The sequence below is a fragment of the Scleropages formosus genome, chromosome 10 (genome assembly GCF_900964775.1).
Source record: "Scleropages formosus chromosome 10, fSclFor1.1, whole genome shotgun sequence".
NCBI classification, from domain to species: Eukaryota; Metazoa; Chordata; class Actinopteri; order Osteoglossiformes; family Osteoglossidae; genus Scleropages; species Scleropages formosus.
The window spans coordinates 13,931,130-13,953,322 of record NC_041815.1 but is presented as its reverse complement, the minus strand read 5'-3'; the positions used below and the strand labels follow the sequence as shown (position 1 = coordinate 13,953,322).

Sequence of the window (22,193 nt, the reverse complement as noted above, 5' to 3'; positions counted from 1 at the left end):
AGTGAAGTGTGATGATGTGAGACCCTAAGCAGGTTCAGAAAAGCCAGACAATGGACAGCTGTTGCCTCATTAAAACACTTCTCCACTCCTCCAGCAGGTATGTGAAACCGGGAGAGAGAATGCAAATACTCAGAAGTCCTCGTTGGTCAATATGGAACATCAAGTGACCTGTCCAAAGCACAAAAAGGAGACACGCTTCCAAAACAACATTAGATTCACTCATCTAGCACACGTTTTTCTGTGACGTACAATTCAGGGTACACAAGTCTATCTGTCAAACAACAAAACCTCTTCTGAGAGAGGAAATGTGTTCTAAAAACAGTACTGGCCCCAAATAAACCAAATATTGGCCCCAAATCCTGCACGCCTGACTCACGAGGTGCAGAAGGCGGATATCTTGTGTCGTCCGCAACCCAGTCCTTGTTCTTCGCTCACTCGGCAGCCTGGAAAAGAAAAACACGATGCTTCAGCGGACACATGCAAAACCTGCGGGCCAACAGCCTCTTTTTTCCTCACGTACACACATTACTCTGCTCCGTACGCAGTTTTGTCAGAGGGAGGAAAAGGCGCCAGGCGGCCCTTCCAGCCAGGCGGCACGACGGCCCTCTCTGTGCGTCTGGGTCTCCGAGTCCCGTCCGAACAAGGCGGCGTGACCCTGCTCAGCCCTTCGGACCAGACCTCGCAGCTTGTCTGCACAGTTAGGCAACACACCTGGGTGGGAAGCGAGTGCCGAAGGAACAATGAGGGAAAAATGAGGGAGCGATGAATGAAGCCGTCCCGGGAATTTGACCGTGAAGCACAGCTCACACAGCGTAACCACAACTGTCACCTCAGAGGAAACCCTAAATACGAGATATTTTGATCAACTCCATTATAACAACAGCTGGCAACAAGTCATTTAAACAATCTTGAGAAATGGTTGGTCGTTTCCTGGAAAATGCATGAATCCCAGCGACGTGGAAAGGCGAGGAGGTGCGGAGAGGAGCCGCACATCAGACACGGCAAATAAACAGTAAAAAAAAAAAAAAAAAAAAAAAACACTGCAGGAGAGAAAGTCTGATTACTTCATAACTCTGACGATTAGCTTTTAAACCGCGCAGCCTGCGAAGCATTGAAAAATCAAAATGAAATTTAAAAAAAAAAAAAAAAAAACGGAATCGGAAGTGTGACGAGCCAACCATATGCAAAAACATTTTTCAAATAACGAATGAAATTACAGACGGAACAGGTATGAGAGGTCAGTGGATATTAAAAGTGACTGAATGAGTTCATCTTCCGGTTTCTCCGCTCCGCGCGGCAGGATATCGTCATCGTGACGTCTCGGTGACTCCTCCTTTCCGGTGGTCATGGCCGAGCTCCGCCGGAACTTCAGCAAGGCTGTTTACAGCCTGAAAGGGCTCCACTGCCAGCCGTGTCAATCTTTCCATGGCGCCCAAGGAAAACGAGTTTGTAGGGCGTCCGCGGACGCCGCACCGTACCGCGCGGTTCATGGAAGCGGGTGTCACGTTCTCGGAGCTTCCACCGCTCACCGGCTAAAGAAGGACCAGCGTGTCCAGGGAAGTTCCGGCGAGAACCGGTGCCGTGGAGAGGACGCAGTGTCAGTGACAGGAGGAGCACTGGGGCCGAGTGACCGGGCCGACCGGTCGGAAGTGGACATTCTGACCGGTGCAAGATGGCACCATGTGAACCTCCGGGGCTCTGGTCCGGGGATGTCTCGGTCCGAGCTGTTAAAGAAATCCGTCGGGTCAGACCGCTGTACGTGGCTGGGGACGGAGGGCGGACAGAGCCGGGCCCGGGTGTGCGGTGACGGGGCTTCGCGCTGGGGGACTTGGGGACCTCCGACAGTCCGAAGGGACATCTTCACCGCCGGTGATCTTCCACTAAAGGGACTGTGCACTTTACTGAGGCCGAGCGCAGGGAACGCGAGTCTGCTCGGTCTCCGCTTGGAGGCGGTCGTGGTGCGGCTTTCCCGGAGCCACTCCTGGACAGGTGGAAAAAGCGGCTCATCAGCGCCTCTCTACAGAAGCAGAACGGCGTACTACGACATCCTGCAGCTGTCTCCCTGCGCCACCCAGGCTCAGATCAAGACTGCGTATTACCGGCAGTCCTTTATCTACCACCCGGACAGGAACGGGGGCAGCGAGGAGGCGACGCGCCGCTTCTCCGAGATCAGCGAGGCCTACAGCGTCCTGAGCAGCATCGGCCTGCGGAGGAAGTACGATCGCGGTATCCTCACGCAGTCCGACCTACAGGGCGCGGGGAATCGCTCCGCCAATGAGCGGGAGGAGTCCGGCCCCGCGGCCCCTGGGCACGGCAAGAAGTCCCGGCCCGCGACGTCAGGGCGGAGGATCCTGTTCGACTTTGACGCCTTTTACGAGGGACACTACGGGGAGCAGCTACGGCGGGAGAGGGAGTTGCGCTGGCGGAGGGAGCAGCAGCTGCACCGCAAGCAGGAGGTCCTCCGGCGCCGGAGACTGCTCAGGGTCACGGAGCTCTCGTTTGTGGTGCTCTTGGCTTTGGCCGCGGGTGTGTTTTTTAGTTTGCGTTCTGTGAAATAAATCGTGACTGCAGGCAGCGCGGAACAACTAGTGGGCGGAAAGTTGTCTTCACACACAGGCGGCCCAACGGTCCTTTAATTTATTACTACTTTCACGTCATTACCTCATAAATAACCTGCTTTGGGCGTTGAAATACTTTCTTCTGGGCCAAAGTTAGGCGAACATCTCGTTGTTCTAGTTTTTCATTAGAATACACCAAAAAATGTTACTGTCGGCGTTAAATAGAATTTAAAAACATGGAAAGTATTGAAATATTCATTTTGTACTTTAAGCCATTAAAACACTTGACATTCTCACTTAATGCTAGTTAAAAAGTTGAAAAAGTACTTCATAATGCAATCCGTACCATAACTCTGGCCTATAATTCACTCTGCTGAATTAAATAGGGAAAAGCATGTATAAAAAGGGCACAGTTTTTGTGGTTATAAGGCATTACGACACATCCAGTGTAGCAGGTTCCACATTAGAGATGATCGCTTCCCTTTGCTGCACAGCAATGACTACTCATGGTGTCAGAGGCCTTCGTAGTGGGGAAGGAACAAGTCCGCTGTGGTTTCAGCCCACTTTTACACCGGCGCGCGAACAGACAGGATTCCGCGCGATCCCTTGGGAAAGCTTTGGCGTTAGGAGTGGTTGAATGGCCCGTGCGACTTCTGTGGGCGAAGTTGCGTTTCCCATCAAGCTGTGCGGCGAGCCCTCGGGACGTGGCGGAAGAGCGGAGCGGCCAAGACGACGCAGGGAGATCATTCGAACGTCGCACATCTGTCGTCAGTGCTGAACATCCTGAAGCAACGATGGATTACTTCAGAATCATAGTCCAAGTTCCCCAAAGATAGTCGCTCAATGGAAACGGTACCCTGACATACTGTATACAGCAATAAAGAAATGTTTCAAACAGTTATTTACATTTATTCAACACTTTCCTACAAATCAGCTTATAATGTTAAGGTTACAATTATTTTCCCATTTATACTGTTGGGTAATTTTACGGTAAGTACTTTGCACAATGGTACTACAGCCAGAGGTTGGGATCAAACCCCCAGTCTCTGGATCCAAAGACAATAACTCTAACCATTATGGTACCAGCTGTCCAAACTTGTTTTTAGTATTATAATCCTATCCACATGTTAGCGCTCGACCGTTAGTTGGCATTACATACGCAAAACCGAGGAGTCGTCACTTCTGCAGTAGTATTCCTGAGTGTCTGTGTTTAACAAGATGAGATTTGCATGTGTTCTCACAGCTCACTCACCTCTTCTTATCCATCAAGATTGTGGTTTGGTAGAAAGTAAGTAGACTGCATGCGATCCAAGCCATGCCCACGCACCCTGGTGTCACTTTACCCCTCTCAAAGAAGGTATCCCACCCTTTTGTACCATTACAGCATTTCAGTGAAATCAGTTAAGTCAGCATGAAATAGGTTTGTGGAAATGACATTTTTCTCTTCAGTCGCTTTAAAAAAGCAAAAGGAAGTAAGCCAAAGAATTTTCTGAGGAGGTCAGGCACAATTTTGCCAAATATAGATAATCTCTCTATCTCCGGAGACCTTGATGTTCCTGTTTCCACCTAATGTGATGTTATCAAGGAATGTAAGACCCAGGGCACTGTAGCCAATCTCCCTGCATGTGGCTTGATCAAAGATGGCAACAAAGGATTAGTCAAATTGTACAGAAAGCACCTCAATCAACTGGCCCACAGAGACAAGCTGACCTTCAGATGCGAGGGACAACAGTTTCGACTTTACCGCCTTAATGAAATTAGGTTATATGGGAGGGAATCCAGGAGGGACACCACTGCTGAGACATCAGAAAGCCCTACTGTAATTTGCCAAAACCAACATGCATATGTCAGATCCTTGCAGGAGAAACTTTTGTGGACAGATCAGACTAATTGGAGCTTTTTGGCAAAGCGCACTATCTCTGTTTACATAAAACAACGCTTTCGAAAAACAGAACCCCTTCTCTAAGGTGAAAGAGTAGGTTCATTGATGTTGTGGGATTGCTTTGCTGCCTCTGGCACATGGTGCCTTGAACATGTGAATGATATCAATAAAACGGGAATACCTAGGCATTTTGGGGCACCATGTCACACCCTGTGTCAGAAGGTTGGATCTCCACTGACAGCCATGGGTCTTCCAGCACAACAATGGCCCCAAACACAACTCTAGACTGTTCTGAAGTTCTAACTAGCACTGAGTCCAGGTGCAAATACCCTTGAAAACCTGTGCAGAGAGCTGAAAACAGCTGAGAGAGGACACCCTTCGAGCCAAACTGCAAGTGCAGAGGTGCAGGAGCTTCATCGCAGTGATTTAACCAAAGGCTGTGCTGCCAAAGACAGATTCTGGCCTGTCAATAATTTTGTCAGTGCCATTTGTTTTTAAAAGGGACAGACTTAGTTCTGAATCAAAAATAAAGTTTCTGTGATATTAATGAAATAAAGAACCGCAAGGAACAAATACGCTGATCAATTTCAACTCACATTTTTAAAAAACTGAGTCACTTGCAAAAAGTGCAAGACTGCCAATAATTTTGGCTGTGACTATAAATATTACAATGGCTTTTTGAATTCATTATAGTTTTATCTGAGGTTTTTACAGAATCTAACCTCTGAATAAGTTGATTGTCTGCATCAAGCTTATTTATTATAAGGTAATATTACTCTATTTTGTCTTCTTTGAGTTAATGTGAAATTTGTCATTAAGAAATACTTTTAATGGCACTGAATGTAACTTTGCAACCCCCTTTAAACCTATATGCTTTTTCTTATTTTTTAGTCCAGGCAGAGAACAAAGCACCGTTAACTATTAACCAGTTTGGAAATTGTGACAAGACAAACCACAGACCATCAGATAAAAATTACTGCTCTGGAAATAACAAAAGAAAATAATATTGTTCAAGAGCACAGATGTCTTTTACAATAAGTAACGCAACCAAGTTTTAAACAGATTCATCACTGATTTTATTCAGTGAAAAATAAAGTAGTAAGATACATCACTTTGTACACAAGTGCACAAACTCCTTGAAATGTAAATTTTAGACTTAAAAAATATTTTCAAAAATAGGGAGGAAACTTTAAAGGTAGTTGCAAACGAAACTATATTTTCCTCCACTAACATCTCTAGTGTGTTTCTTGTGTGAGGTGATATTATATATTACAGGGAGTTTATGAATGAATCCACATTAACAATTAAAACAATGCATTAAATCTAATTAATCATGAAGATGAAGAGTAATTTATGGATAATGTGCTTTTTAACAAAAGAGCTTCCAGCTACCATATCTTCCGTCTCTGTTCAAGACAGTTTGTGACACTAAAGACGAGAGCACTGAGACTGAACTGGGCTCCTGCAGCGAAGAGAGTGTGTGACCTGCTCTGAACACGTATCATCAGGGATCACAACCTGCGGAAAATCCCAACAAGAGCTTATAATGAAGTGACGGTGCTATGCGTGAACACCAAAACAGTGTATTTTGGCTTTTACCCTTTCTCCCCTAATCGGCCCATCTCTCCAACTCTCTCTCGCTCTTGGTGGTCCAGATGGTTCGGAGCAACACTAGCGCAGTCCTTTGACATGCTGTCTTATCTGCTAGTAGCCAAATGTTATTTTGCGCTGCACCATGTACATTGACACTTAGAAATCCCTAAGCGGTGCAGTGTGTCGATCTACTACATATGTGCTGTAGTTAACCATGTTACTTTTTCTTACAACTTTCTGTGGCACCTTCACTTGGCCTGGCTGGTGACATGGTTTAAAATTTCCATTTAAATAGCACTTTGAGTACAGTTGATAAGAAATGACAACATCTGGAATGTACATTAGTAAGAATTGTTTTTTTGTTTTATGTTTTTTGTGACAGAACGTCACAAACATTAAGATATAGCAGGTTCCCATTTACCAACTTAACTGGGACTTAGGGGTTGTTTCGTTACACGGAAAGTTTGTTGGATGCAACACAAAGTGGACGAGAACTCATCATCAATTCTATATGCAGCTGCCGCTATGGTGTGGGCTGGCAAACAGAGAGGTACTGGACAAACTGACTCTGCAATGAGAATTACATGCAGGGTGCTGGTATACTAAAGAAGGCCCTTACTATTCATAAACGCTATTTGTCAGCTAATTAGATGGAGCTGGGGTGATCAATATAAATTAGTATGCAAGATCTATGCTTTAAAAATAAATACTGAATACCTCTTAGAAAACTTTGTAACAGTGAAAAGTTGTTTTCGCAAAAGTTTGTGTGTTAAGGAGCCACTTTACTTTTGTAGAGTCACTGAACTCACTGAACCCGTGAAGTGCTTTCACAAAAGCAAAAAGGCTTCACAAAAAATAAAATCTGTGTTTACTGGGTGCTTTGAACCCAACATAAGTGAGGGGGTGGGAGGTCTTGTTTCTTCAGATTTTAACTTGTTTATAAGGAAGTGGAGCAATGAATTAACTCTGTACTACTCTGTTGGGGCAACTTCCTGTTTCCCACTCCCTCAAGTCTCACAGGACCACATGTGATTATGTCACATCTGTCTGTGAGAGAGAAAAAGAATACCACGAACTCAAGAGTCCATGTGGTTTACTGGACTCCCAAGGTGTTTTTCTACAGCCGCCCCCAAAGTGAACCAATATGGAAAAATGATTACAGGTTTCTAGAATGTCTGAAAAGCACATGTTACTGGACAACAGATGAGAGCTGTGTTCCCGGGCCACCTGTCACAGGGAGGTGCTGGTAACGCTGTCCCTTCCAGAGCTGAGCCTTTATATGTTTCAGGGGCCATCCCTGGGCCTCAGTAGAAGGAATACTGGTTTTCCACCGCTCTGGTCCTCCTTGTGCTCTCATTGTCTTGGTAGTCCTCAGGGGCAGCACCGTGGGGTTCCAGCAGGCGCTCTGAGCTGTTGCTGCGGCTCTGCAGCCCAGAGCCAGCCTCGGGCTCACCGGACAAGTAGGGTGCAAGGGCACCGGGTGACGAAGAGGCGCTGGACGAGGTAGGCCCCTCAGCCAGAGGTCCGCTTGACGGCACAGCTCCATAGACATGGTGGACTGGGAGGGGCTGGTGCGGATCACTCCGGCAGCCAGGATCCCTTGACAGCGTAGAGGGCTGCGACATACCCACATCTGGCGGCAAAAAAAGACAGGCTCCGACTAAGAATGAACACACTACCAGCACCCTCCACAGTGGAAATGCAGACTGCTGGATAAGTGAAGAGCAAAATGGAGGATGTGACATGTCAGGATTACCCAGTTTTTGCATAACAGATGGGAGGGCTTATGTACAGCTCTTTGTTTCTATATATAAGTATGTGCACGCTGTCAAGTCAATGCTGGCAAATAACAACCACTTGCATGGTTTTTGTTTCAAGCGAGGAAGAGAAGTGATCTGCCATCGCCCTCCTCCATACATGTGTGGGGTGAAAAAACATGCAAACTCTGCGCACCCTGAGCCACACTCAAATCCCATACCTGCTGAGCGACTCAAGAGGTTTAAGGTACTGATTTTGCCCAGTGTGCCACTGTATCCTCCCAATTCTGCTGCTCTCTCCATATGTCACAGGGCAAGAACAATCACAGACAAACTACATAGCACGTTTTCACTTAATTTTGGTCTCTGGAACAAGATTGCCTGGTCAAGGTTTTAAATAACTTATTCTACTGGAACAATAAATGACACCAGTTTTCTTAACATTTACCTACACACTTCATGCCAGCACTATGATCGAATAGTGCTATTTTCATACTGTTGCACATGTCACATGGCTATGTGGCTGGTTGATATTAACTGTGCTTGTAGTTTAAGTGCTGGCATCAGGCCATGCTTGTTATCAAGGCCCACTGAGAATTAATTTGGAGAACGATGGATCAGGGTTACTAGGAGTAATGAACATTTGAAGACAGAAGAAAAATTAGTCTTGGGAATTTTAATCCTGAACAGCATTCAGTTCTGCAGTTCAGTGTTTAAGAGATTCTGCTGCCAAGCATTTGAGCAAGTGACCGAACGAGAGGTGAAATCTCTGACGTTAATGCAGGGAAACGGGGCGGGAATTCTAGGTGGGACTTTTTTGGCATGGGAAAAGAGTGCCCTTCTTCACTTGAGCACGAACACAGGAAACCACAAAACACTGGTCCCTTGTCCCACCTGCTGCCCCACCTCCTCCCAGGGATGGCTATATTTTGCTATGCGTGGTTCCTAGGAAGCCCTCCCCAGTTCATGGCTTACACAACACAGGTATCCGAACCAACTTAAATAAATGCAAATAATCCAGAGAAGTATAAAAACAGACCAGGCTGCCTAGCACAACAAGCCCATATATGTAGGTGCATTAATGTGCTATACAACACAGCAGTCTCGAAAAGAAACGCCACGCAAACAGTGCAATGGGGGCTGAGCAGAACAGATGACCCACTGTGTGCCGCTGGACCGGACGTGGGGTGGGCGTGCATGCAGAATGCCTCAGTGTATTCAGCCTCCCAACCTGGCAATGAAAAGAATTCATCCCTTGCCAGAGGATGCCGGGTGATGGTACGAGGGAGTTCTGTCTATGTATGTAATACCAGTCAAAAGTTTGAGTACACTCCGTGGAAACAAGCTTGTTTTTCACAAATCATTTGGTTAACAAGTTTGCGCAGAAAAAGAGCAAAGGTGTTTTGCCTGCTCTTCTGGAGCAATTCCCAGAGATGTAGGACTCTTTGCTTTCCTTCCTGTTTGTCCCATACTAGCATGGCCCAGGTTTTCCAGGAATACTCACACTTTTCACTGGTAGTGTGTGAATGGTCAGGGTGTGGGGTGGCAGCACAGGAACCAGGTGGGCCATGCTGGGCCTGGACGTAGCAACGCAGCGTGATGTCGCCAGAGCCCCCGGACTCCAGTGGGATGGGGTGAGTGTGGAAGTGGCGAAGCATGTCAGACACTGTCTCAAACCACAGATGATGTACATGGCACTGGCCGTCGTCATTCACAGACAGCCGCAGGTGCTGTGGGGGTGAGAGGGGTTGCTTTAAAAATTCAGGTGTGTGAATGGAAGCAGCTACAAAATTCACCCAAGCAAAGCAATAATGTATGGAACATGATATGATTTCTAAGAACACAACACAGTGACACTGCTGAATAAAACACAAATTAGGTGGACAACGCACAATGTATTTGTATATTGTACGGGAACTCCACCAGTCTGGACAAAAGAGCCTTGTTATTTCTCATTGATTTAAGAATATATTATTAATAAATTATTATGTTAACAATCTTCCTGCTGAACATTTACTCCTGCAGAGTAAATTATCCAACTGTATAAACAGGTAAATTATTGAGTAGCTTACTATATAAACTTGCAGTAACACTGTATGTCATTTTGGAGAAAAGTTTCTACTAAATAAATGTTATAATTATTTTTTATCATTCTTCATTTAGCAGACATCTTTGTCCAAGGCAATTTACAATATCAGGTTAGTACAAAAGTTTGTACTGCTTATTGCCAATTTCAGGAAATGGAATAAACTGAATGCATTCCAACACACTTTTCCCACCTTGGCTTTGCCCTGGAAGTTGAAGGTGAGGACGTACTCCCCTGGGCGTGTCTCGCTCTGCCGAATCACAAAGAGCCCGTGGCTCCGTGCTCCACCCATCAGCACTAGCTGGGCTGCTCGCACCCGTGACAGGGTCCCATGGAACCATGGGTACCTGGCAAGGCTGCTGTTGCCCTCCACCTCTGTTGCCTCCTCTGCATGACCTGCTGGCAGAGCACACAGAGGCTCAAACAACACAGGCACTTGACAAATGTTTTTCCCAGTGATGTGTTATTCCCTGACTTCCATGCCCTTGTGGTTTTACCCTAAGCTCCATCATCTTTCCATTATCCTCAGTAATTCATTAATTCACACCATTTTTTTGTCTCGATGCAGACCTATGAGTGACAGCCATGTGGGCCAAGTGCCACTGAGAATAAGTCAACTCTTGGCAACCAGTCACGTGGCTTTTCATACTGAGCAGGGTTAAAGAAGTTGTTTACCATTGCCTTTTTTTTGTAAATCTTTGGATCGTGAAAGAAAACCCACTTCAAATTGAGGAGAATATGCAAAATCCACAAAAATTTGCTGAAGTCAAATCTAGCTCCAAACCTACAGTCCAGGAATTGTGAGGCACCAGCATGAGTTGCTGTGCCACTATGCTATTACAGAACCCTGAGTGAAGCATAACTTACAGCCTTACCAGTTACAGCACCACGTGCCTGGCACACTGGAGTTTGCAGGAAGCGCTCCAGTGGCACATGCATTGGATGCTGGGTGAAGTGAGACTCCCCGCTGCAGATGGAGGGTGTGATGTAGTTCTCGGCCACTGGAGCACAGGAACGCTGGGGGGGTCGATGTACACCTAAAAACATGGGAGCAAAAAACTCCATGACCCCCTCTCGCGATGCTGATATCAGGAAGGGAATTAGGAAGGGAATTAGGAAGGGAATTTCTACAGTATTTCTACATACTGTATGCTGCCTTAGCAGGAAGAAGGGAGGGACTCACCTTCTGACAGAAGCTCACAGCTGCAGGAAGAGGCCACAGGTAAGTCTCGAGGATGCTGGCCGTGGAGGAATGAAGCCAGCTCAATGTCATCCCCACTGTCCCTGACATACACGAACAGGTCAACATGAAAAAAATTCTCAGAAAAAATCAACGGCAGTACGCAGGACAGAACAAGTACAAGTGATTCACATTCACACTTACTATATTAATTTATTTATTACTTATTTATCTATAGGGAAACACTAGACCCCTATATTTCTGACAAAGTGTGTTGTCTGTATAAACCTCTCAAAGTCTCACTAGAGTTTATATTCATAACAATTTTAAACATGAGTGAAAATCAGATGTTACACCACCTGTTCACCTATGGAAAGAAGCCAATATCTCTTTCTTTACCCTGGATCCATACAGTCCTGAATATCTGCAACCCAGGAGTTTTTTTGAAGTGAATCAATGGTCTCCAGGATATATTCTGCACCGTTGTCCACCTGCACAAACAACATGGAATAGTAGAATTGGTATACACAGATTTGCAGAAAACTGTTTCCATTGAAGAGTACAGGAACAGATATCACTCTGCTGCACAGTCTCACTGCTTTTGGGAGTCTACTTTGGACACTTCTGTCCACAATCAAAATCTGCCTATGCATCACATGGAATTTAAAGCTATAATATTAACTGGCAAACAGTCAAATCTGACCAATGGCTTATGGCAGACACGCTCTTTCTGGATAACTCACTGCAGTTGTTTTGAGATAATACTATTAACCTCCTTCTCTCCTCTAAACTCAGCCCCAAACATTGCTCATAATATAGCAGTACCTCCAAGATGCAGCGCTATGGCGTGCAACCTCTTAATGGTGAGGGGAAGTAAATGGTACCTTGAGAACAAAAGTGTTGTCCTTGTCAGGCATCTCCAGTGGCATGGTGGTCCGTACCTCCAGAATGGCTGACATGGGTACGCTTACTTTGGGCTTGGAAGACTAAGAGGGGTAAAGGAAACACACAAGTGCATCACAGTATTTGGCACATTCTATTTATCCGTTCACATGGGCATCTGCAGTGCTTGTGTAAGCAGAACTCGGGCCCAGCACAGTAGTGCCGCTAACTGAGGGTACCTTGGGTGGCACATAGAACTCCAGCACGAAGCGCTCTCCCTCAGCCTGCGCCTCTGTCCGCCTCAGCAGAAGCCGACACTTTTGCCACTGGGATCCGCCTGTGCAGCTAGTGTCATCAGCCACCATGTAGCGCAGCGACCCCTCCCGCTGAACTTCCATCGGCTGGGCTTTGCGGCTTCGTACAGCCCTTGGGAGGCGCAAGCGTGAGCCTCTGCGTTCACCGTCGGGTTCTGGAGATGAGCGTCGGTGCCAGATCTCCCGCACACCATCCACCACACACAGGCTAACGTTGCGCAGGGAGAAGCCCTTTTTGAAACAGACCTTGGAATGTCCAGCAGACACATCCTCCGAGCTGCGTGACTGGCCCAGCACCGGTGCTTTGTGAGCGGAGGAGGTGGCCCGAGCAGCAGCGCTACCCGTCCTGTTGTCCATGCTGTCAAGAGACTCACTAGATGCAGCCTTGTCCTTGTACCGCTGGCAGAACTCGTAGCTGTAGGGCAGCAAGCAGCCCTGAAGCCCCGCAAAGGGCGCAACGCTGTAGCGGGGTTCAGCAGGAGATCCAGGGCCAGGGGCTCGGCTGAGTTCTGCCGCAAAACACTCCAAGAAGTAGCGGGCAAAGTGCTGGGAAAAGGAGGTGTCGGCACCAGGGGAGTCGTAGCAGGGGTTCTCCCTCACAAAGCGGCGGAATTTGCAGGCAAACTCTGAAGCAGAGGTGCGGGCGTGCAGCTCACAGAACTCCTTCCAGTCGGGCAATGGACAGGAGGACTGGTCTTCGCTGCTGGCGGGGGCATCCCCATTCATCACTGCTCCATATCACCACTAGAGGGCACGGGCTGCCAAGGGGAGAAGACAGTTATAAAAATAGACCTCAAAAAAATAAACAACCAGCAAGTCCCGCTTTTGCTCACACCTTGCACAACAGACCTTTCCTTCTGTAGCCCAGAGCAAGCACCCGCTGCGCTAAGACACACTGTGTTTGGGAGAATCAACACGGCATCCAGCTGTCACCCTTCTGACACACAACTGCCATCATCTCTGTGTTGTACCGGCGCAGTGACCCTGCTGGTCTGGGTGACCTCGGTGTCCTACAGCCAAGCATTTTGACGGACACTCCAACCTGAGTCGAACTTCCTGAGCCTGACACCTGTCTTACTCCTTTCACATCCCAGACAGAACAAGGGAAATGCCAGTGGTAGTGGTGTTGGGGAGCACTGGGATGAAGAGGATGTCTCACACACAATCGAATACGTCTTCAGGCAGCTTGAATGCCTCAAATCCAAATTTATGAATAGTAAGAATCCAGCCTACAGTAAAATCTGACTGACACACAATCTATATTCACAGAATGAGCCTGACCAGCTAAGAAGCAACAAAAAACCTCAAAACAGGTCAACAACAAGGATGCAGGGGGGAATGAAAACCAGAATGGCAAGACTACAGCAAACATGGAACATGTGTTTCATAGCAGGCTCCTTCCTAATACAAGTGTATTTCTTAGAGAAAAGTGAGCTCTAAGGATACCTTTAAGTAGGTTGATTAGGATGGACATTTCTAATACAGCGAAGCTGAGACCTTCTCTTTTTCCCCAGAAGAGCAGCATCTCTGCTCCAGCAGTGCAGGGGATGGGAAATGCATAAAGGATAATCTGGGTCCTAAAACATACCATTAACGAAAATCCATTCCATCACCCATTATCTGTCACATGCTCACATAACAAGGAGCTCATTTCCCAACCTGTCTGTCAATCGTCGTGATTTCTATGGTAACAGGAAATACTGCAGTATTCAGATGTCACAGCCCCCTCACCATGCAGTCTACACCCACTGTGACTGCTGGCCTTAATCACCTGGACCGCTGTACTTAAACCTTCAAACGGGACTCTGGAGACAGAAGGGGATTTGCATAGCTTCTGAGTGGCCCATAAATATTAAAGAGCCAATTAATCCCTTCTGAATCAGGAGAACCAAACTGAAATGAAGAGCAGGTCATTTCTGCAAAGAGTTAATGCAAAGCGCTCCGTTCCTTAAGTCTCTCTGTGGAAGAGAACAAAAAATGGGACTAAGTGCTGGACCCCTCTGACACGAAGCCTTCAGGATTTACAAAACAACTGTCAAAAAGTGAAGAGTGCGTTCCAGCTTGAGCACACACACCTGTCAACAAGGCCTATACGCAGTAATCCTTTCCTACAAGGTTACCCACACTGCTTTCCTGGAAAATTCTGTGCAAGCGGCTTTGTTGTCATGTTAAAAAAACATGCGGACTGGTCAACGTGCCACGTGAGCTCGGCGCAGACTGCAAGCTGCTCCCTCACATCCAAGGTCAACCCCAAAAGAAGCAGAAACTAAATCGAACCTGCTTTCCTGCTGCCTGGACCTGCAACAGAAGTTTGCTGGACTGTGAATTAATGCATATATGTCCAGCCTCTTTCTTTTCTGTTAAAAAACAACATTATTTCACTGTGCCTGGGGCTGACTACCCAGCATGAATTCTGAAAGAACTGCAAGGGATGTTATATGAAAAAAAACACCCAAATCTCCCATCTAATGTTACTGGCAAACATGGCTCTTTCCTCGAAAGCTGCAAATCGTGCCATTTCATACTGACTCACATTGTTGCCAAAACAAAGTGTTCTTACCGAATTTCCCTTGATCCTATGGAAAATGACTATCTTCAGTCAGGAAAAGCGCTAGTTTGGACTGCCATATAGCATCTAGTAAAGAGTAACCTGTATATGAGGAAACCACAACTCATGTTAAGTTCAAAATGGCAGTGTGAATCTTCAAGCAGGCAGATATTTTCTACTTCCTGTGTACATTATCTGAAAGTGGAATGGGAATAATGTTCAAGTGACTGTTGGACTGCTGTGATTATCCTCTGCCACTGCAAAATGAGGCAAGCAGCTGTCCCAGGGTGACACGGCAGCAGACCATCTCCAGTTCAGAGGTGTGTGCTTTACTTTCAACTGTGAAAGCGACCGAACAGCACTGGGTTGACACTCTCCAGCTGTGCAAGAGCCAAAACCCAGAACTATCCAAAGTAGGTTACACTGATTTACATTTAAATTTACATTAATGCATTTGGCAGATGCTCTTCTCCAAAGCGACCGCAAGAGTAAACAAAAGTGCAGACAGAGCGTTTACTTACTTACTGACAATTATTAAAACACAGCTTGCTTGTTTGATACGCCACTGTTACAGCGCACATACTGTATTCTAGCAGGTACGTAAAGAAGAGACGTATGATTAGGAAAATGGGTAGGTAAAATGTAACAGCTGGGGAAGAACTAATGTAAAAAGGAGTCAGGTCGGTCTGAAAGAGAAGGCTGCACTGGATTCAGGAGTTCCGAGGGACACAAGGGCCAAAACTGAGAATCTATGGACTTTAGATTCTAGATCTCCTTATTTTATGTAGAAAAAATCACATGCAAGCTACACAGAAGGCATCTGTGAAAAGCCAATCTATGAGAAAGGGCAGAAGGCACAGTGGAGTGTGCAGTGCACCGAATATGAGTTGGTCCCTGTCCTGTCCTGGCAGCTTGATTTTGTGCTGACCACTCGCCTGCCCGGCCGTACCCCAGCACCACGTCTGTGAGTCACCCACCAGGTGCTATCATTTCCGTTTCAGGCAGGGCAGCAGGTTGCTGGGCGCTGCAATCAATGCTTCTGCCTCCTGGCCTCCGAAGCCGGTCCACCGCAGCGCAGTGGGCAGCAGACTCGTATGAAGCGTGACCGCACAGCTTAAAGGCATTGACTGCTGAGGGAAAAGGGCTTTAACAAATAACGGCAAGGAAGGCATATAAATACAACTCATAATTAATACAGGTCTTCTTGCTGTCACCGCACAGACACTAGACACTGACAGGGGTCAACACAGTGCAGCACATAGCATAGTGGGTAGAGCAACTGTACTGTAATCAAAAAATCCAGGATTGAATCCTACCTCCTACTGTAATACCCTTGAGCAAGTTACTTGCACTAAATGGCTCCAACAGAAGTCACCCTACTGTATAAATGGTAAACCACTCTAAGTGGCTCAATATACAATCCTGGCATTATGACACTTGCAAGAAAAGTAAAATAAATAGCAAATACAATTAAAACTGTGTTTATTTATAAAAACAGTTTTTCATGAATTAAGAAGCAGGCAGCAAAGGCAGTGTTCACCAATACAGATCATGGACCCTTGGAAAGAGGATATGACTCTTTCAGATACCCTCAAGAGAAACTATTCAAATGACAAGAAAACTGTGTTTGGACTTTGTAAGCTTCCTTCTCTGGCCAAAGAATTCACACAGGAACTGAGTCAGATGAGATCTGCACGTTCACCGTACAGATAATTACTGAAGCAGAACACCATCATATGTAAGAGAAATCTGAGTGAAACACACAGCACTAGGTTAAACCACAATATTCTTAAGTTCCAGCAGCCAGGTATTTCATTTGTTTACTTATCTGTTAGGCCTGACTGTGTCCCCATTTGCAGTTCAGACAATGCCTACTCACAAAACAAATCTTTACAACAACAGTGCAAGCTTACCCCAAACCCCCTCTTGTAGCCCTGAGTTAATAAACGTGACATCTCAACGGAAAACAAAGATGTCACTTTCCTTCCTTCAAAGTTTGCATCATACAACAGCATCAATGAAATGAGCCGAAGAAAGCGGCAGGGTAGACAAGAGGCCTTACCTCGTTGGCATGTTGCATTTCGTTCTACACCGTGCATCTTCTGTGACAATGGCAGTCATACCTGGGTACATGAAAGGCCTGGTCCCACACACCAACAGAGCAGAACCGATTACTGCAAAGGCCAAACTACATACTTCTCTAAGCTAAAGAAGTTGCAGTTCCTGATTCTGCTTTTTTCTATGGAGCTTAGTTTCAGCACCGTACAGAACCAAATGAGGCGTCACCTACTGCACATTGACATTTAACATGTACAGCATAGCTAAAAATGTTTTGCAAAGATACACGCAGAGTCTGTAACCGCTTGCCACAAGCAGGGTTCATGGCGAGCCGGAGCCTAACCCGGCAACAGAGGGCGCAAGGCTGGAGGGGACACACCCAGGTCACGATGCCAAGTCACAAGGCACCCCAAGCAGGACTCAAACCCAGACTTGCCAGAGAGCAGGACCCGGCCAAACACGCTGTGCCACCACACCCCTCTTTGCCAAGATACAAAGATACTTTATCAAGATATACAGTACCCATGGATGTAGGTCTCTTTATGATTTTATATTTGAAGGAAAATTTTGGAGAGCCAGGGAATAATGTGACACCCAGTTGACTGATCCCTGATAAATTTACCCTCACACACAAGACCTCTAACAACCTTCTCACGCAACCTGATGTGAGGGACGTCTCGAAAGAAATGACCACTGTATTAAAAAGCTACAGTCGAGTGGGGTGAAACCACAGACCACCCACAGCGTGGGCCCTAACAGCTCTGTTACTTTCATGCCGCGTGATGAATCAGGACACAACGAACTATCCTCGGACCGTGAACCTGGCTTGCAGTCTCATACAGACTAGGTGTCACATGCCAGCGCTCCATCACACACCCACGGTAGCAGTGCAGCAGTGTTTTGCTTGGGGGACATGTGATGCAGCTCGCAACCGAAACTCCCATGTCTTCGATGATGAGATACAGAGAGGGGTCACACTACTGCTCCTTCTCTCCCAGCTGCTAAAACAATCACTGTCTGTGTAAACCAACTCCTCCCGAGCAGCCAAAAGAAAAGGGACAATGAGCAGATCCCAAGCCCACGTTGCGCTCCTGGCACACAAGGGGTTCTCAGCCTTGCTGAATCCCTCCTTTGAGAGTGAAAGCAGGAAGAAGAAAACATTTCCATCAACACTCAAGCGCTAACTGCTCATACGAATGTCTGTGAAACATCGCCTTGTTGAGCAGTCCGCGGTGACAGTGGTACTGGGCCACTTCCAAGTCGACGCAAACTGTCTTTGTCAATAGTTTTAGTCTCAGTTCAGCACAAACAGTATACTCTCACATGATGTTTTTTTTTAAACATGCATTATTTATTCCGATTTTCCTACAATGACATTCGATATCATATATATGATACATTCCCGTGGTCTATGAGCAGTTCTTTTCCTGAGAGATCAGAATGCTTGCATGATATTGACATGCTAATGTTACAGACACTAATGGGGCAGTCGGTCTATCGATTATTCTTCTGTTTGTTTCAATTTTTGCCCTGCTTACTGGGTCATGAGGGTTGTAAACAAGGGGATGAATGTCACATGACTACAGACGCTCAACAGGGATGCATGCCACGAAGAAACTGACACCGTAAAGATAACAGCCAACCACCACGGTCACCCTGGTACCCCATGTACACTCGGGCGCTCTGAGGTGTTCTTGGTACACGCAAAGTCAGCCCTGCTCCGTTACTTAGAAGCTGTTAATGGTTAGTGGACTAAGGGGGGTTGAAACAGGGACCGAAAAGAAAACCAAAATGGCTACAGAGCTCAAGCAACCTACGCACTGGAAGGAATATCTTACATACACACACATACAAAGAGAGACAAACACACTCCCACGCAGACGCACCACCAGATGAGGAGAATAGCTGAGCCAGACATATGCTCACCAACACACACGCAGCGAATGCATCCGTTATTAACTCTCCAAGTGAACACTAAAAACTTAACATGGTAGGTTAAACTTCTCAAAAGAAAATCCATCACACAGACTGGAAAAGATACCGAGTACGTCTTTGGGGAGGACGAGGAGGAGAAGTCAGAGGTCCGGGAGTCAAAGGTGGTCAGTCAAGAATCGACAGGCTGCGTTCCAAGGGAAACACAGTCTGACGGCTGTTTGTGGCACAAAATGAGAAAGGGTCCTGGATTACCTTTTACCTTATTTTTCTCTCATATCAATAAATCCCCTCTCAAGAGAATACACCATGGTGTGACTGATCTGGTAGACTCCAACAGTCCTTTTTCCCGTTTAACTATGAAACACTGTTGCCCTCAGTGAAACAAAAATCACACGACGGGGTGCAGCTACAGTTCTACAGACGACTCGCATTAGCAGCGGACTCACTGCCTGGGACACTTTGTTCGGTAAAATTTTCATAGTCAGACAGGTAGAATCCCTCAGACACCAGTCTGAGGGACAGGTGCATAAAAAAAATTAAGGTAAAATACTGAAAAAAATCTGACGCAAAATGACAACTGCCTCCATGACAAAGAAAACGCAGACAACCAAACACAATGGCTGCACATCTCTCCCTCCAGTGAGAACCTGAGTGCTGAGCTGGCACCCTGGAGGTGAATGGTCGTGATCAGATGACCCTTTCAAAGCCCTTCCAATGGGTGCCAATCTTGTCATTCGGATACTGATGGGCACATGCAGTGACAACAAAGGACAGGTGAAGGAAAGAGGTGTGAACACTGGGCACAAGTAGCTGCACTTGGAGGTTGTCAAGATGTTCTCAATCGCACAGAAGGTCACCTTTTCGATTCCACGTAGTACCACACACATCTTAGCATGCTTTCCTGTACATTTATGTTTTGACCTTTGAGGCTCGGCGTGGACCTGGAACCCATGCTTCACGTCTAAAACACGCACTCGCAACATCTTCGACCGGTGACTGACATACACGACATTTAAAAATCTGTTATTTTGTGCCTTACCCCTAATTTTTACTCTTGCTACGTGCAACATCGTATTTTAACAAAACCATAAGTCCTTTGTCTTACTTGTTACAATATGCGCAGCTGGGAAAACTACACAAACAACTATAAATGTATGAAAAGCTTCCTGTTGTCCACTCAAAATGCATTCACTTAATATTGAAGAAAGAAAGAAAACTACACGGACACACGTAAATAATTTCTTCCTCTACTGCGTTTACAAACAATGTTGTAAGTGGGAGCCACCGGGATTCCTCACTGTTTAAAGGACAGTATGTAGACATAATACATGGGGCAGCAGGTACTGTTCTGGTTAGGGACGGATGGTGCCTTGAAATGTGAAGGTTGTTGTTTCCAATCCCACTCAGTAAGAAATCCCCCAGTGAAGATTACCCGGCAGCCGCAGAAATGGGCAAAACACGGTACATACTAGCGCCGCTGAAAGTTTCTGAGAGAAGTACAAAATTCCATGTAGGTGTCAGGAATGTTTCATAACCCCGCTGTAGTTCCCTTGAGCAAGGTAACTTACCCTAATGGTAACAGCAAGGCAAACGGGTAACTCACTCGATTACCTGGCATCGTATGTCGCACTGAAGAAAGCTGGCAGACAAAATAAACACATAAATAAATAATAATAATACTAATAGCAATAATAATAATCTGTTTATTTATCTGTCAACTTTCTAATAATAATAATAATAATAATAATAATAATAAATTATAATAATACGTGGAATGTGTTGTCTGCTACGCTAGTACGGGAAATAAAGAGTCGTACCTCGTGAAGAAGCTGAATGAAGATGCGACGCCGCTGGCAGGACAGTTCTCACGCAGAAGAGAAACGGCCTGCCCACGCCACGGTCCACTCTGCACACAGTCCACGGTCCACGGCAGCGCTCGCGGGTGAGTCTCGCGTCGCCGCGCAGTGAAGTAACTCGTTGAGAGTTCCGGTAAACGCAGCGCGCGGCAGGAAGACGAAGTTCGCTTCTCCAGGTGGACGCGTTGAGGCGTCGCGTCGCGCCGCGTATTCACGCCGACAACACGTTCCCCGTGTGTGTGTGCAACTGCGCGTGTAACTGCGTGTAGCGTGTGTAGCGGAGCGTGTGAACGCGCGTTTCAGCACCAGGACGCGTGGGCGAGCGAACCGCTGCGAGTTGGGGGACAGCGCCGCAGCCCGCGCGAGAAGAAAGGGAGAGTCGCCGCTCGCTGAGCGCGCATCCCGCAGTTCACGCGCATAACGCTGACGTTTTTTATTATGAAATGAAACACAAAGAAAGCGCCGAAACCCATCTGACAGACAACGCGTAGTACCTCAGAGTGCACAACCTGCCGACAGGACCGAGGACGCAGTCGGACGACGGCGCAGCCCTACCTACCTCGACTGCGACTCGCCACATCGCGTTTACGTCGTTTACGTCGCAATTCGGATGAAATTTCGCGTGGATCTGACGCGTCGAGAACGTCTTGCTTGCGGACCCACAGCTTCGCCTCCGTATCCTCCCCGCGCGCACACGCGCACACACACACACACACATACACACACACACCCTGAGTGCCCCAAGGCTTAAAGGAGACAGGTCTCACGTGACTGTAGACCTGGGTGAGGAAAATGTACATTTACATATGATTTGTGTGCAACAGCCTCGTCAGATTTAAATGTGAGAAAAGCGACTCACATCCCCCTAACGGAGGCATTTCGCCCGTTGTACAGCAGGCTACAGTCCCCGAACACGAAAAGTCACGTCACAAATGAACTCGAACAGACAGACAGAGGCGACTCGGGGGCTGCAGAGGAGCCGACAGCGATTTCACTCGTCTCTCCTTCCCTTCCATTCCCCGCCCGCAGTTCGTGCCTGGAGTTGCGTTACTGAGGAGGGAATGAAGCCGCCACAAGTGTCAAGAGGAGGAGGAACTCGTCGTGCTTTCCTGCTTCACACACTCACTTCAGGTTCCTTCTTCTGAAACTGAAGGAAGCGAAATTTCCGAAGCGCCGAAAAAGCCTGTTAACGACATTTTCACGCGAGCGGCTTTCGCTACCCCGAGCAGCTATTAGCTAAAGCTCGCACTCGCAATTTGGCTAGAAAACACGTTTATATATATATATATATGTGTAAAAATAAACCACGAGGCTGCTGCGATGTGTACACCAGCAGCCCTGCGGTTCACTGGCCACAGCTCCAGAGTATGTCAACCTGTCTGTCACGTATGACTATTTTATTAGAACCTGGCCTGCACGTTATCGTGACGCGAGCGCTTTTTCCCGCGCTTTTCCCCGCGCTTTTCCCCGCGCTCTCCCTGAGCTCGAGCTGAAGGTGACAGCAGGCAGGCAGCAGCAGCTCAAACTCCAGGTCCCCGAAAATG

At 46.8% G+C, this 22,193-nt stretch overlaps 2 protein-coding genes across 9 annotated transcripts; one reads left to right on the top strand and one right to left on the bottom strand.

Moving 5' to 3' along the window:
• Positions 1-1,291: 1,291 nt before the first annotated feature.
• On the top strand, positions 1,292-3,429 carry LOC108922433 (uncharacterized). The gene has a single exon (XM_018732538.2). The coding sequence runs from the start codon at positions 1,347-1,349 to the stop codon at positions 2,556-2,558; it is 1,212 nt and encodes a 403-aa protein (XP_018588054.2). The 5' UTR covers positions 1,292-1,346; the 3' UTR covers positions 2,559-3,429.
• A 2,155-nt stretch (positions 3,430-5,584) lies between these two features.
• Positions 5,585-21,687, bottom strand: LOC108922468 (SH2B adapter protein 2-like). Of its 8 annotated transcripts, none has more exons than XM_018732610.2 (10): positions 20,611-21,200; positions 20,362-20,432; positions 12,178-13,010; positions 11,941-12,042; positions 11,456-11,547; positions 11,060-11,160; positions 10,752-10,913; positions 10,070-10,275; positions 9,295-9,520; positions 5,585-7,666 (listed from the first exon to the last, which is right to left on the bottom strand). In XM_018732610.2, exons 3-10 carry the CDS (start codon positions 12,976-12,978, stop codon positions 7,338-7,340), a joined length of 2,019 nt encoding a protein of 672 aa, XP_018588126.1. In that variant the 5' UTR covers positions 12,979-13,010; positions 20,362-20,432; positions 20,611-21,200; the 3' UTR covers positions 5,585-7,337. The 8 variants fall into 8 exon arrangements, with proteins under 8 accessions (XP_018588126.1, XP_018588136.1, XP_018588128.1 ...); XM_018732620.2 differs by having other exon boundaries at positions 10,070-10,272; XM_018732612.2 differs by having other exon boundaries at positions 20,405-20,432.
• Between the last annotated feature and the right edge of the window lie 506 nt (positions 21,688-22,193).

Excerpts from the sequence above, each read along its gene's own strand:
- LOC108922433 (XM_018732538.2), top strand. The coding sequence starts at position 1,347 with ATGGCCGAGCTCCGCCGGAACTTCAGCAAGGCTGTTTACAGCCTGAAA.
- LOC108922468 (XM_018732611.2), bottom strand. The coding sequence starts at position 12,978 with ATGAATGGGGATGCCCCCGCCAGCAGCGAAGACCAGTCCTCCTGTCCA. Across the intron at positions 10,276-10,751 it reads GGCACGTGGTGCTGTAACTG|CAGGTCATGCAGAGGAGGCA; the intron begins GTAAGGCTGTAA and ends GTGCTCTGCCAG. Across the intron at positions 9,521-10,069 it reads ACTTCCAGGGCAAAGCCAAG|CACCTGCGGCTGTCTGTGAA; the intron begins GTGGGAAAAGTG and ends TCACCCCCACAG.